At 47.1% G+C, this 12,968-nt stretch overlaps 1 protein-coding gene across 2 annotated transcripts in view; it reads right to left on the bottom strand.

Moving 5' to 3' along the window:
• Window positions 1-12,968, bottom strand: part of MYO7A (myosin VIIA) — a 144,141-nt gene that overhangs the window by 105,827 nt on the left and 25,346 nt on the right. For both annotated transcript variants that reach the window (XM_084841598.1, XM_084841596.1), the window contains exons 8-13: window positions 9,968-10,081; window positions 7,702-7,855; window positions 6,202-6,278; window positions 5,915-6,034; window positions 2,875-3,017; window positions 684-894 (exon numbers count right to left, since the gene is read on the bottom strand). In XM_084841598.1, the coding sequence (XP_084697724.1) occupies window positions 684-894; window positions 2,875-3,017; window positions 5,915-6,034; window positions 6,202-6,278; window positions 7,702-7,855; window positions 9,968-10,081 (819 nt within the window). The remainder of the gene's footprint in view (window positions 1-683; window positions 895-2,874; window positions 3,018-5,914; window positions 6,035-6,201; window positions 6,279-7,701; window positions 7,856-9,967; window positions 10,082-12,968) is intronic.

The raw sequence follows: 12,968 nt of genomic DNA, 5'->3' as shown, positions 1-12,968 counted from the left end.
TCAGGGTGGGGCACAACAATAAATAATAAAAAAAGAACCTTAAACTTTTTTTACAAAACCAAGAACATTAAAAACAGTAAAACATTCAAGCAGGGAGGCAGAACATCAGGCTCGGGGGCCAAATCCTGTCCCAATCTGCCTCCCCTTTCCCTGGCCACATGCTCTTTCCTCCCACCACTGATTATTTGGTGGTTTTCCAGCTTTTGTGCAGTTTTTCCCCCATTCTGAAAGGTTGAAATGCACCTTCTGAGGCTCAGTTACTGGCAGGAAAAGCTTTAAGTGAAAATGTGCTGGAATTTTTAGTATTGTAGCCCCCACGCCTTTGCTTTCTGTTTTGCATTCAGACCCACCACTGGAATGGGCCCCCAAGACTTCCTCCGAAACTGGGCTGAGAGAAGTCCTGTACCCCTGCATTACAACATTAAAACAACAAGATAATTTAAAAGGCTAAATGGAAAAGATGCATCTCCACACCCTTTCTCAAAGCCAAGAGAATGGGGTCCAATCATAGTTCTCGAGGGAGTGCATTCCACAGCTTGGAAGCAGCACAGGAGAAAGCCCTTTCATGCTTGCCACTGTGGCAAACGGGCCTCTGCGGGCAATGGTGGGAGATCTAATAACTGAACAGGTCCACAGGTATGCAGCTCTGGAAATCTCACTCGGGTTTGGCAAAAAATGCTAACCTTGGGAAACTTGCTCTCCTCGTCAATGAGCGAGATGATGTTCATTGGCTTGATAGCGATCATGTCCAATGCATCCTGGTTGTCGGTGAACTCGATGTGTTGCCAGTTAATGTTCTCCAGGTTGTACTCCTCCTGTTCCAGCTTGAAGACATGGCGTACAAAGAACTGCTGGAGGTTCTCGTTTGCAAAGTTAATGCAGAGCTGTTCAAAACTGGAGGAGAAGAAAGTCGTTTTAAGAACATAAGAACATCAGAAGAGCCCTGCTGGATCAGACCAAGGGTCCATCTAGTCCAGCGTTCCGTTCACACAGTGGCCATCCAGCGGTTGCCCGGGAACCCACAAGCAGGGCGTGAGTGCAACAGCACCCTCCTGCCCATGTTCCCCAGCAACTGGTGTACATAGGCTCACTGCCTCTGGTATTGGAGGCAGCACAGAGCCATCAAGACTAGTAGTCACTGATAGCCATTTCTTCCTTTGTCTAACCCCCTTTTAAAGCCATCCAAATTGGTGGCCATCACTACATGTTGTGGTAGCAAATTCCATAGTTTAACTGTGTGCTGTGTGAAGAAGGACTTCCTTTTATCTGTCCTGATTCTGTCACCAATCAGCTTCATGGGATGACCCTGTTGGGTGCTGGTATTATGAGAGAAGGAGAAAAATGTCTCTCTATCCACGTTCTCCATACCATGCATGATTTCCCGCCCTCCCCCAAGTATTTTATTTTATAACAAACAACTATATACATCTGTGCGAAAACGTATCAATAACAATAAATAAGACAGTATGTACAACAGAAATAATTTTACAATAGCTTCCATAGGACACAAATTTGCATCTTCTAAGTATCTTCTAAGTATTAATACACCATTATAGTTAAGCTTTGGTATGCAGGAAGTGACAGTTAAAGACCTACTTTTCACCCAGGCCTTCCCTGACTGATTGTGCTGCCCGGTTTGATTGTTAGCTTTCTGATTTTAAATGTCTCAACTGAGGAGGTTTTATCTTTCGATTGTAAATGTTTTTAACTAAGAAATTTTCTATTGTATTTTTTGTAAATGTTTAACTGTGGCTTTGTATGTTAAACGTTAATGTTGTAAACCACTTCACAATGCCTTTTTAGATATTGTCAAGCGGTCTCTAAATTGATACAAAGCAATACATAATAATACATCACTCAGTGTACATAAGCCGCAAATTCAGCTATGCCAAAATTGCCTCTGAATCTGAAATGAGGTCAAAACTACATTGGATTTTGGTACCTTTGTGTTCTGCTATCATTCCACCCTTGGCTTAAATGCCTGAGGTGGAATTTGGAAACATTTCTATTGACACAGACCTTCCCTCATGTTCATAGAATCATAGAATAGTAGGGCTGGAAGGGGCCTACAAGGCCATCGAGTCCAACCCCCTGCTCAATGCAGGAATCCAAGTCAGAGCATCCCTGACAGATGGCTGTCCACTCCAGCCTCGTCTTGAATGCCTCCAGTGTGGGAGAGCCCACCACCTCCCAAGGTCATGGGTTCCATTGTTGTATTGCTCTAACAGTCAGGAAGTTTCTCCTGATGTTCAGCCGGAATCTGGCTTCCTGTCACTTGAGCCCATTATTCCATGTCCTGCACTCTGGGATGATCGAGAAGAGATCCTGGCCTTCCTCTCTGGGACAACCTTTCAAGTACTTGAAGAGCACTATCCTATCTCCCCTCAGGCTTCTCTTCTCAAGGCTAAACATGCCCAGTTCTTTCAGTCTCTCCTCATAGGGCTTTGTTTCCAGTCCCATGATCATCTTTGTTGCCCTCCTCTGAACCTTCTCCAGTTTGTTTGCATCCTTCTTAAAATGTGGTGCCCAGAACTGGACACAGTACTCCAGATGAAGCCTAACCAGTGCTGAGTAGAGGGGAACTAGTACTTCCCAGGATTTGGAAGCTATGCTTCTATGAATGCAGCCCAAAATAGCATTTGCCTTTTTTGCAGCCGCATCACATTGTTGGCTCATATTCAGCTTGTGATCTACCACAATTCCAAGATCCTTCTTACTTGCAGTGTTGCTGAGCCACGTATCCCCCATCTTGTAAATGTTCCCTTCACCCTACCTACATGAGGGCAGTGATAGATAAACCTCCCACCCCTATACAACCTTATCATCCCCTGGCCACTGTAGAAACATTCTGCAATGATCTTTTTGGTCCTGTACCTGTTTACAGTGAAGTTCTCAAACCCAAAGATATCAAGGAGCCCGATGGATCGCCTGACGCTTTTGTGTTCATGGGATGGAGGCCTGAAAATGGCAGCATTGATCTTTTCCACAATCCACACGAAAAGCCTTCCATATATTCCCTGAAAATATGGAAGAGATGGAGGTGAACCAAATACAGTTCATTTTAACTTGCTTCCGAAGCACTGGCTCTTCAATGTGGCTCATGGGTGTACTTATGCCCAACTACCATAGCGAAATACACAAAGTGAGTTTGCCCCAGAAAATTGCATTCTGAAGAACAAGTCTTTGTGACCAGCCTACATGCCACATCTCTTATATGGAGGTATACACACACACACACACACACACACACACACAGAAAACCCAGCATTTGTAATTTAAATAGGGACAAGAGGAATATTGTGTGGTTTCTTTGCTGATGCTTCTTTTGGGGTCCACTGGAGCCAGGACCCAGATGTGCACCTTGTGTCATATCAATATCATCCCATCATGTTGATGCTGTATCCCCCTTGTGCATTTATACCTTTGTAGTAGGGATGTCAGAGAATTTCTCCACAAATCTCGGGGAGGCTGAATGCCAACGCATTCAGCCCCCCGAAATTGGTGGAGAAACGGTCTGCCCCCCGCCCCCCCGGGACGGGACTTACCTTGTGCAAATGTCCCTGGCGGCGGCGGCTCCTGGCGGCGGTTTGGCAGCGGTTCGGCGGCAGCGGCTGCGGCGGCTGGTCTTCCGACTGGCTGCCACTGCCGCCATTTCCAAGTAAAATAAATTTTAAAAAAACAAACGTGATAGGCTACGTAAAGATTTACGTAGCCTATCACGGCTAGATTTTTAAAAAACACAGTGATAGGCTACGTAAATGTTTATGTAGCCTATCATGGCTGACTTTGAGAAAAAAAAAAAAGCACGTACGCAAATGGCGGCGCCCATGGGCGCCTCCATTTGCGTTCCTTATTTTGGCACGTGTAGTCTACATAAACATTTACGTAGACTACAGCAAAAATAAGGGGAATGCAAATAGCGTTCCCCTTATTTTCGCCGTAGTCTACGTAAATGTTTGCGTAGACTACACGTGCCAAAATAAGGAACGCAAATGGAGGTGCCCATGGGCGCCGCCATTTGCGTATGCGCTTTTTTTTTTTCAAAGTCAGCCGTGATAGGCTACGTAAACATTTACGTAGCCTATCACGGCTGACTGCAGGGACGCAAATGGTGGCGGCTACGGCCGCCGCCATTTGCGTCCCGGCAGGAGTGGAGGTTTCGCAGCCGGAGGGACGGGGCGCCTCCCCCCTGGCCAGAATTTCGGGGTTGAGGGAGGGGGCGCCTTCCCCACGCCCAGAATTTCGGCCAGAGGGACGGGGCGCCTCCCTCCCCACCCAGAATTTTGGGGGGAGGGACGGAGCGCCTCCCCCCCACTGTGAAGCAAGCTGTGGGATCACGTAAGGGACTTTCGTCCATCCCTACTTTGTAGGACACACAATGACATCTATTGTGGTATTTTGGATAATATGGAATAAAAAGTGGGAAATAACACTACGAAAGTGGTATATGGAATGCCTAATGTGCCCCAACAGTTATTAGTGCACTTCAATACTGACAAAAAGCACTAGTGTAGATCTGGGGCTGTTTCATACTGAGCTTTTATCCTGCAATTGAGATTGCTCCTTCATGGAAGTTTGTGGGCTCTTGACATGATGCCATGACCCTCCAGGGCATCTCCGGCACTAAATGCCTTTTGTTCCGTTTTTAAATAGATCGCAGATACTGAGATATCAAATTACCCGATTGTGTTCCACTTCCCTCTGTGAAAAGAGGGAAAGCGGCAAGAAGAGGAGTGAGATCAATGCAAGATAATGGAAGACTCAGATATGGGGAGAAGGAAGGGGGAAGGGGAGGGGGGAAAGGAAGTGCATGTAAAGGGAGTTGTCGTGATCCTGCATTTAAAACGGAAGGAGAGAGTCCCGTTTTAAATGCAGGATTTTAGGCTGGTGTAGAGATGCCCCTAGTCAGGAGGGCTATTTTCCATCCTGTGTAGTGGGTTTGGGCAATTCCAGCCTTTTGGTGGGGGCAATTTTCCATCCCCAGAATCCCCTGCAGGCCATCACCACCCCACAGCTGAAAGTGCTGCTGCCTCTGAATAGCCGCTGCAATTCGCCAGCAATGCTATGACAGCAACCAAAAAAAGCACCACCTTTTCATCTTGAAACATGGGGTGCGGGGAACATACACCTTGTTGTAATGCATTATGCATACACATACTCCTAGAACCCCAGCGGACCAAAAAAAGGCTGGGGGGAACCACATGTGTCCCATGGGCCCCGGGTTCCCTACCCCTGCCGTATAGGAAAGGTGTCTACCCTCCCTGCACCCATTTCATAGACCATTAGGAATTGCTGCAACTAGAATCACAACTACTGCATTTTTCTGGTCAGACCAGAAAACCTGTGTTCTGTCACACACAGTGTTGTGGCTGGAAAAGCCAGTAAATTCGGGATCCTTCCACGCTCTGTTCATAACCCAAAGAAGTCCCGTGATGGTCCAGCCTCTTCTCTGGCTCCACTTTCCCAGGCTCTCCCCAGTGGAGGCTAGGGGCTCCGATGTCAGTGGGGTAGTGAATCTGCTTTGGGTTTCAGTCAGAACTCGAGTTGTGAAGCGCCTTGGAGAGCTCCTTTAGAGTTCTGACTAGTTCTGACTGAACCCTGGAGCGGATTCACTGCCCCCTTGACATCGGAGTCACCAAACTCCACTGCTCTGCCCACCCTCCCCCAGCAGCCTTGGTGGCACCATCAAGGTTTCAATCTCAGGCAGACCATATCAACACTACAGATGTAAACTGACCCCCTGCAGTCGTTGCCCCTTCCCAGGGAATCTTAGGAAATTTAGTTTTGTGAAGGGTACTAGGGATTTCTCAGGAGGAAAGATCCTTCTCAGCAAGAAGATTATGATTCTATAATTATGGATGAAAGGAAAGAAGAAGGGACAGAGGAAGAGACAAGGGCCTGATCCAGACTTTACCTTTACAAAAGCATCCCTGACATCCAGTGCCTGTTCCATGCTGAGTGGGGTGGAGACCGTCTCCCCCTTTGTAATAATAGTCCGGCTGGTGAGACAATTCATCAAATCCTGCGGATCAACCTGGGTGCATTGAAAAGAACAGTCACTAACTGCCTATGAACAAAGAAACTATGCACATGAACAGGACCATTCCACCCTGCAACATTTTGTTGCAGTTTCCACTTGTCTGTTCTAAAGATGATCCAAGTGTGAGCAAACAAGACAAGGAATGGAGAAATCCAGCTCACCTCTAGTAAGGAAGCAGCAGTAATCAGTGAAGCAGAGTGAACAACCTCGCAGGCATCCAGGTTGTCATAGGTTCGAGCTGTGCAGGGGTAAATCAGAAAGAAGGCGGAGCGCGGATGCAGAAAGATGGCTGGTTTAGGAATGCACCTCCACTTTCTGCAGGGGAGTCAGTCCTGTGCTGGCATGGAGCATTCCCTCATGGAATCCCCCTACCTGCAGTCTCAAGTGGGACAGCCCAGGGCTAGATTTTCCAACTCAGTGAGAACTCATGTTGTGCGAACCCGGCCAAGGTGGCTTGATGGAGTGGGTAACAAACCACCCCACAACCCTACAACAGCCTATGCATGACCCAAAATGGCACACTTGATTCCTAAGTTAGGCCATGAAAGGCTCATTTTACCTTGGAGGCTTTCACACCCCTCCTCTTTTACAAACAGACAGATCACAGGAAGCACTTTTGAGGTGAGCTTGGTTCCACACACTCACCTTCTCCTTCTCCTTCACCTCCACCTTCTCCTTGTCCTTGGCCAGTCTTAAGGAGCAACCCTAGACATGTTAAGATGGAAAAAAAGTCCTACAACTCCCAGGAATGCTGGGAGTTGTAGGACTTTTTTCTGTCTAAGCATGCAAAGGATTGCACCTTTAATGACACAAAATCACATATATGCAGTTACGTGTTCCCATAATACTGCTACTTCACGATGCGTGGTATTTCAGCTTTAGTTTCCTTTGGAAGAGGGAACAATGGAGTCTGATGCTGTTTTGTAAAATTTACTTGATTTACAAATGAACAAGTAGATCTGCATCTTCCCCAACCAGGTGCCCTCCAGATGTTTTGGACTACATTTCCCATCAGCCTCAGCCAGCATGGCCAGTTGTCAGTGATTATGGGAGTTGTAGTCCAAAGCATCCGGAGAGCACCAGGTTGGGGAAGGCAGGCGAAGGTGGTGGCAGAAAGAGCATTCATACTCCTGGCAGACAGCAGGCTTGCTGCTCTGTCTCAGATCCTCAAGGAGAAGCCCTCTGCACCCTTAGGTGCACCCAGCCTTCTTTAGCTCACTCTAAGATCGCTCTGTGGGCAGTGAAACTGCTCCGGGTTTCAGTCAGAACCCATCAGAACTCTAAAGGAGCTATCCACACCTTGGATAGCTCCTTTAGAGTTCTGGCTGGTTCTGGCTGAAACCGAGAATGGAGTCATAGCCCCACCGAAATCAGAGCCACCACCCTCCACTGGTAGTATGTTTTTAATAATCTTATTATAGTTGATTCATTTCTCTTGCTTGCTTTCTTTCTTTGCCCTAAAAGAAGGCTCTACCAAAATGCACCCGCCATTTTTTATAAGGGCATTTTATTATGTCACAACAGTCTATTTTGCCTCCTTTCTTTGTTCCCCAGCCAGCCAGCAGCCATAACAAAATTATTAACTGTCTCTCTGGCAAGATTCGGTTTACCACCACCACTGTCCGACTGAGAAGCAGGCCCCTATGTGCTGTGTATACTACCTTCATACCGCAAGTTCCCCATATGCAAGATTGCAGCCAGGAGCTTGGAGATCTCCCAGTTCTCGGTGTCAGTGAACATGAGGACTTTCATCGCTGCTCGGATATTGGAGTACTCTTTGCTGTCATCTCGGCCATCACAGGTAATGCAGTTACCCTAGTGAGAAGGCATAGCTCACAAACCCATCAGCAGACCAGGCAAGGAGCAGAGGACCCGGTAGTACTGCATCCCTTAGGACCCACAAAGTGCAGTCTCTCCCCCACCGGTGCTCTCCCCACCAGCGCTCTACTGGTGTTTTCCCAGTTTTCCCTCTGCCACTGGCATGCCCCTCACTTTCCCCCTCCCCCCACCATGGGGCATCTTCGGGATAGGTGCAGCCCAGGGCTGGCTGGCTGATTTATTTATTGTTGATGAAAGGAACTTAGGAACATCAGAAGTTGCCTTATACTGTCCATCTGTATTGTTGACACTGACTGGCAGCGGCTCTCGAGTGTTTCAGTCAGGATTCTTTCCTTGCCCTACCTGGAGAAGCCAGGGATCAAACCTGGGACTTTCTGCATGCCAGGCATGTGCTCTATCACACTGAGCTATGGCCCCTCCCCAAGTATCTGCATCTCGCTTTTTGCACCCAAGGCCCTTCAAGGAGGTGAAAACTCAACCACTGAAAACAATAAAAAAACCACTGAAAACAAAGCAGCAAACTGGAACAATCAAAAAAGCAGCTAATACTAAATAAATAAATAATTTGCAACTAAAACCAGCAGAGGGCGGAAAGGGCAAGGGAGAAAAATCTTTTCCACACTTGAGGTCTCCAACCACTCCTTGAATTTGAGTCAAGACACTCATAGAATCAGAGTTGGAATGAAACCACCACTACTACAGGACATACTGAACAAGCTAGGGTTTTTATTCATAAGAAACCCAGGCTAAAAAGGAAACTTATTTGCCTCCACCTGGGTGTTAGGCAAATTTCCCCTGCCCTTGTGACCCATGTTTGCACCCAAGTCTCTCAGACGCCTCCAGAACTGTTAATTAGCTCTGCACCTGAGTGACCCTTGTTATTGCACTTAATTGCTTTATGAACTCCAAAAGGAAATGAACCCTTAGCTTACATCTTTTTTTTCTTTTAGCATGATCCCTTGCCATCGCTGTTTCCAAAACATCTAAGCTGAGGCAGATGGCTACCAGAGAGAGGGCCTTCTCTTTGGTGGCACCCCAGTTCTGGAACACTTTCCTTAGAGGGATTCACCTGGCACCTATTTTATTGTACTTTCAGCACCAGGTGAAAACCTGTTTTATTTACCAAGCTTTTTAGATGCAGTATTAATGCTGCTGACCCTTTAAACTGCTTTTATCATTTTGTGGCTTTTAACTTTTTTTGGGGGGAGGGAGATTATTTACCTTTTAATTGTTTTAGGCTGCAATCTTATGGTCCCTGCGAGGGCATCCCAGAGGCTATAGGATGTTTCGATCTACTCCTTTGAGGGCAGAGTGCGAGGTCTGGCTGTAGACAGTAAGATCCAAGCTCACAAAGCCCTCCCAGCTGCCAAGGAAACATCTGCAGTTCTTGTGGCTCCAACGTCAGAGCTCCGATGTTAGCGGAGGCAAAAAGTGGGTGCTCCATGGTCATGTAGGAGCTGTATTGCAGAAAGGGCAAGGATCTGCAGAACATGTTCCTGGAATTGGTGTGTGAGTGGGGGGGCGCATTACAGCCAATGAGTGGAAAATTGTCAAATTTTTAAAAAAGCGGGGAGGGAAGAAAAATGAAAAAAAGCTGATCTTCCCTCCCTTCCACCCTGCTGGTATGAGCCCAGTAGTGCCCTGGGAAAGGCAATTCTATCTCCCACCCAACCTCCCGTAGGATTGCTCTATCTTTTTGTAAACTTAATTTAATTTTGTAAAGGTAATGTAATGTAATGTAATTTTGTAAACTTAATTTAATTTTGTAAATGTAATTTAATTAAATTTTGTACATTTAATTTAATGTTGTGCATTTAATTTAATTTTTGTAAATTTAATTTTGTACATTTAATTTAATTTTGTACATTTAATTTAATTTAATTTTGTACATTTAATTTAGTTTTGTAAATTTAATTTAATTTTGTTAATTTAATTTTGTAAATTTAATTTAATTTAATTTTGTAAGTTTACTTTAGTAAATTTAATTAATAATAAATAACAGACATTAATAATAAATAAAATCTCCACCCCTTGATCTTAACACAGCCCCCCCTCCTTCGCCTTAAAACTGCTCAGCGTTGCCCTCACCATTGAGAGGTAGTTATAGTCAGCTGCTTTCCTGAGACCTAGAAGCTTCTTCTGCTCTGGCGTCATTCCTTTCAGCATGCAGTAAAACACGTGGTAGTTCCTCTCGTCTTGGGCCTGAAGGGAAGAGGAGGGAGGGGTAAAGCTCTTTTAGGCCTCGTCTGCATTACTTTACGAGTCAGATTTGATTTATCTTCCTCACAACAGCCCTGCGAGGTGGATTAGGAACAATCCACATGACCCCAAACTGGCAAATTGGGTGGGTAGGTGGAGTGGATTTGTGCAGGGCTTGGTGTGGGAGGATGTGGTGATGTGCCAGGCCACCTAGCTCACGATTTAATTCTCATTTGCCCAGTGTGGTCTCGATGATGATGAGGAGGAGGAGGCACCTCTCAGCCAAACTAACCTAAATTCTGTACCATGTAAAGCTGACTCTCCCCCCCCATTTTTTTAATTGTGAATTTTAACAAAACAAAACAAAAACATAACAAAACCAAAAAGAGAGAAAACAAAATTTAAAACAATACAACAACATATACTAAAATCCTCAGTTTCAAATATTACAATATTCGAGAAAGAAAGAAAAAAAGGCGGCGGGGGGGGGAATAGATTACACATACACTTCAGTAAAAGCAGAATCTTGCAATCTGAATCCTGGGAGGTGTAGGACATTTTTCTGTCTAAACGTGCATAGGATTGCGCCCTAATAGTGCAAGCCTATGCATGTCGTGTTGTTCAGTCGTTCAGTCGTGTCCGACTCTTTGTGACCCCATGGACCATAGCATGCCAGGCCTTCCTGTTCTGCGCTCTCTCCCGGAGTGTGCTCAAATTCATATTCATTGCATCGGTGATGCTATCTAGCCATCTCATCCTCTGCCGTCCCCTTCTCCTTTTGCCTTCAGTCTTCCCCAGCATCAGGGTCTTTTCCAGAGTTTTCTCTTCGCATTAGGTGGCCAAAATATTTGAGCTTCAGCTTCAGTATTAGGGATGGCGGAGAATTTCTCCCCGAATCTCTGGGAGGCCGAATGCCAATGCATTCGCTCCCCCGAAATTGGCGGTGAAATTCTCCGCCCCCCCCCCGGGATGGGACTTACCTTTGGTGAACATCGCTCCCGGCGGCGGGTCCCAGCAGCGGTTCAGCGGCGATTCGGTGGGGGCGGGGGCAGCAGCCGGTCTTCCGACTGGCTGCTGCCGCCGCCATTACAAAATCAAGTAAAAAACAAAACAAAACCCCGTGATAGGCTATGTAACGATTAACGTAGCCTATCACGGCTAGATTTCCAAAGTCAGCCGTGATAGGCTACTTAAATTGTTACGTAGCCTATCCCGGGTGACTTTGAAAAAAAAAAAGTGCGTACGCAAATGGCGGCGCCCTATGGGCACCGCCATTTGCGTTCCTCATTTGGTCCCGGTAGTCTACATAAAGATTTACGTAGACTACGGCGAAAATAAAGGCAACGCAAATAGCGTTGCCCTTATTTTTGCCGTAGCCTACGTAAATCTTTACGTAGACTACCGGGACCAAATAAGGAACGCAAATGGCGGCGCCAATAGGGCGCCGCCATTTGCGTACGCGTTTTTTTTTTTCAAAGTCACCCGGGATAGGCTACGTAACGATTTACGTAGCCTATCACGGCTGACTTTGGAAATCTAGCCGTGATAGGCTACATTAATCGTTACGTAGCTTATCATGGGGTGTTTTTTTGTTGTTGTTTTTTCCACTTTTTCTTTCGTGGCCGGGGAGACAGGGCGCTTCTCCCCGGCCTGAATTTAGGCTGGGCGAGTCAGGGCGCCTCCCCCCCCGGCCTGAATTTCGGCCGGGCGAGGCGGGGCGCCTCCCCCCTGGCCTGAATTTCGGGGGGAGAAGCGAAGCGCCTCCCCCCCACCGCAAAGCAAGCTGCGGGACAAGGTAAGTCCCTTTCGTACATCCCTATTCAGTATCTGTCCTTCCAAGGAGCACTCAGGGTTGATTTCCCTTAGGATTGACTGATTTGACCTCCTTGCAGTCCAGGGGACTCGTAAGTAGGGATGTACAAAAGTCACTTACCTTGAATGAAACTTTATTTGTGGGGGGGGAGGAGCCCCGTCCCTCCCCCTGAAATTCTGGAGGGGGGGAGGCGCTCCGTCCCTCCCCCCGAAATTCTGGCCGGGGGGGAGGCACTCCGTCCCTCCTCCCCGAAATTCTGGCTGGGGGGGAGGCGCTCCGTCCCTCCACCCCCGAATCCTGGCCGGCCGGGATGCAAATGGCAGCGGCCATAGCCGCTGCTGTTTGCGTCCCTGCAGTCAGCCATGATAGGCTACGTAAATGTTTATGTAGCCTATCATGGCTAAGTTAAAACAAAACAAAACAAAAACAGCGCATACGCAAATGGCGGCGCCCAGGGGTATGCAACCCATAGATGCTACGTAGCAACCCATAGATGCTACGCTATTTGCGTTCCCCTTATTTTCGCCGTAGTCTATGTAAATGTTTACGTAGACTAGACGTGCCAAAATAAGGAACGCAAATGGCGGCGCCCATGGGTGCCGCCATTTGCATACGCGCGGTTTGTTTGTTTTTTTACTCAGCCGTGATAGGCTACGTAAAGATTTACGTAGCCTATCACGGTATTTTTTAAAAAATCTAGCCGTGATAGGCTACGTAAATCTTTACGTAGCCTATCACGTTTTTTTGGTTATTGTTTTTTTTACTGGAAATGGCGGTGGCGGCAGCCAGTCGGAAGACTGGCCGCCGCACTGCCGCCACACTGCCGCTGGAGCCGCCACCGCCAGGAGGATTCGCCCAATGTAAGTCCCGTCCCGGGGGGGGGGGGTGGCAGACCGTTTCGCCACCAATTTCGGGGGGCCGAATGCACTGGCATTCGTGATTCGTGGCAAAATTCTCTGACATCCCTACTCTTCCTAGTTTTCTCTAATCCTTAGTTTTCTCTTCACATTAGGTGGCCAAAATATTTGAGCTTCAGCTTCAGTATCTGTCCTTCCAATGAGCACTCAGGGTTGATTT

Source organism: Heloderma suspectum, chromosome 3, assembly GCF_057233095.1.
Source record: "Heloderma suspectum isolate Gila_16-S chromosome 3, 16-S_ref, whole genome shotgun sequence".
Taxonomy (NCBI): Eukaryota; Metazoa; Chordata; class Lepidosauria; order Squamata; family Helodermatidae; genus Heloderma; species Heloderma suspectum.
This window is presented reverse-complemented; position numbering and strand designations above follow the sequence as displayed.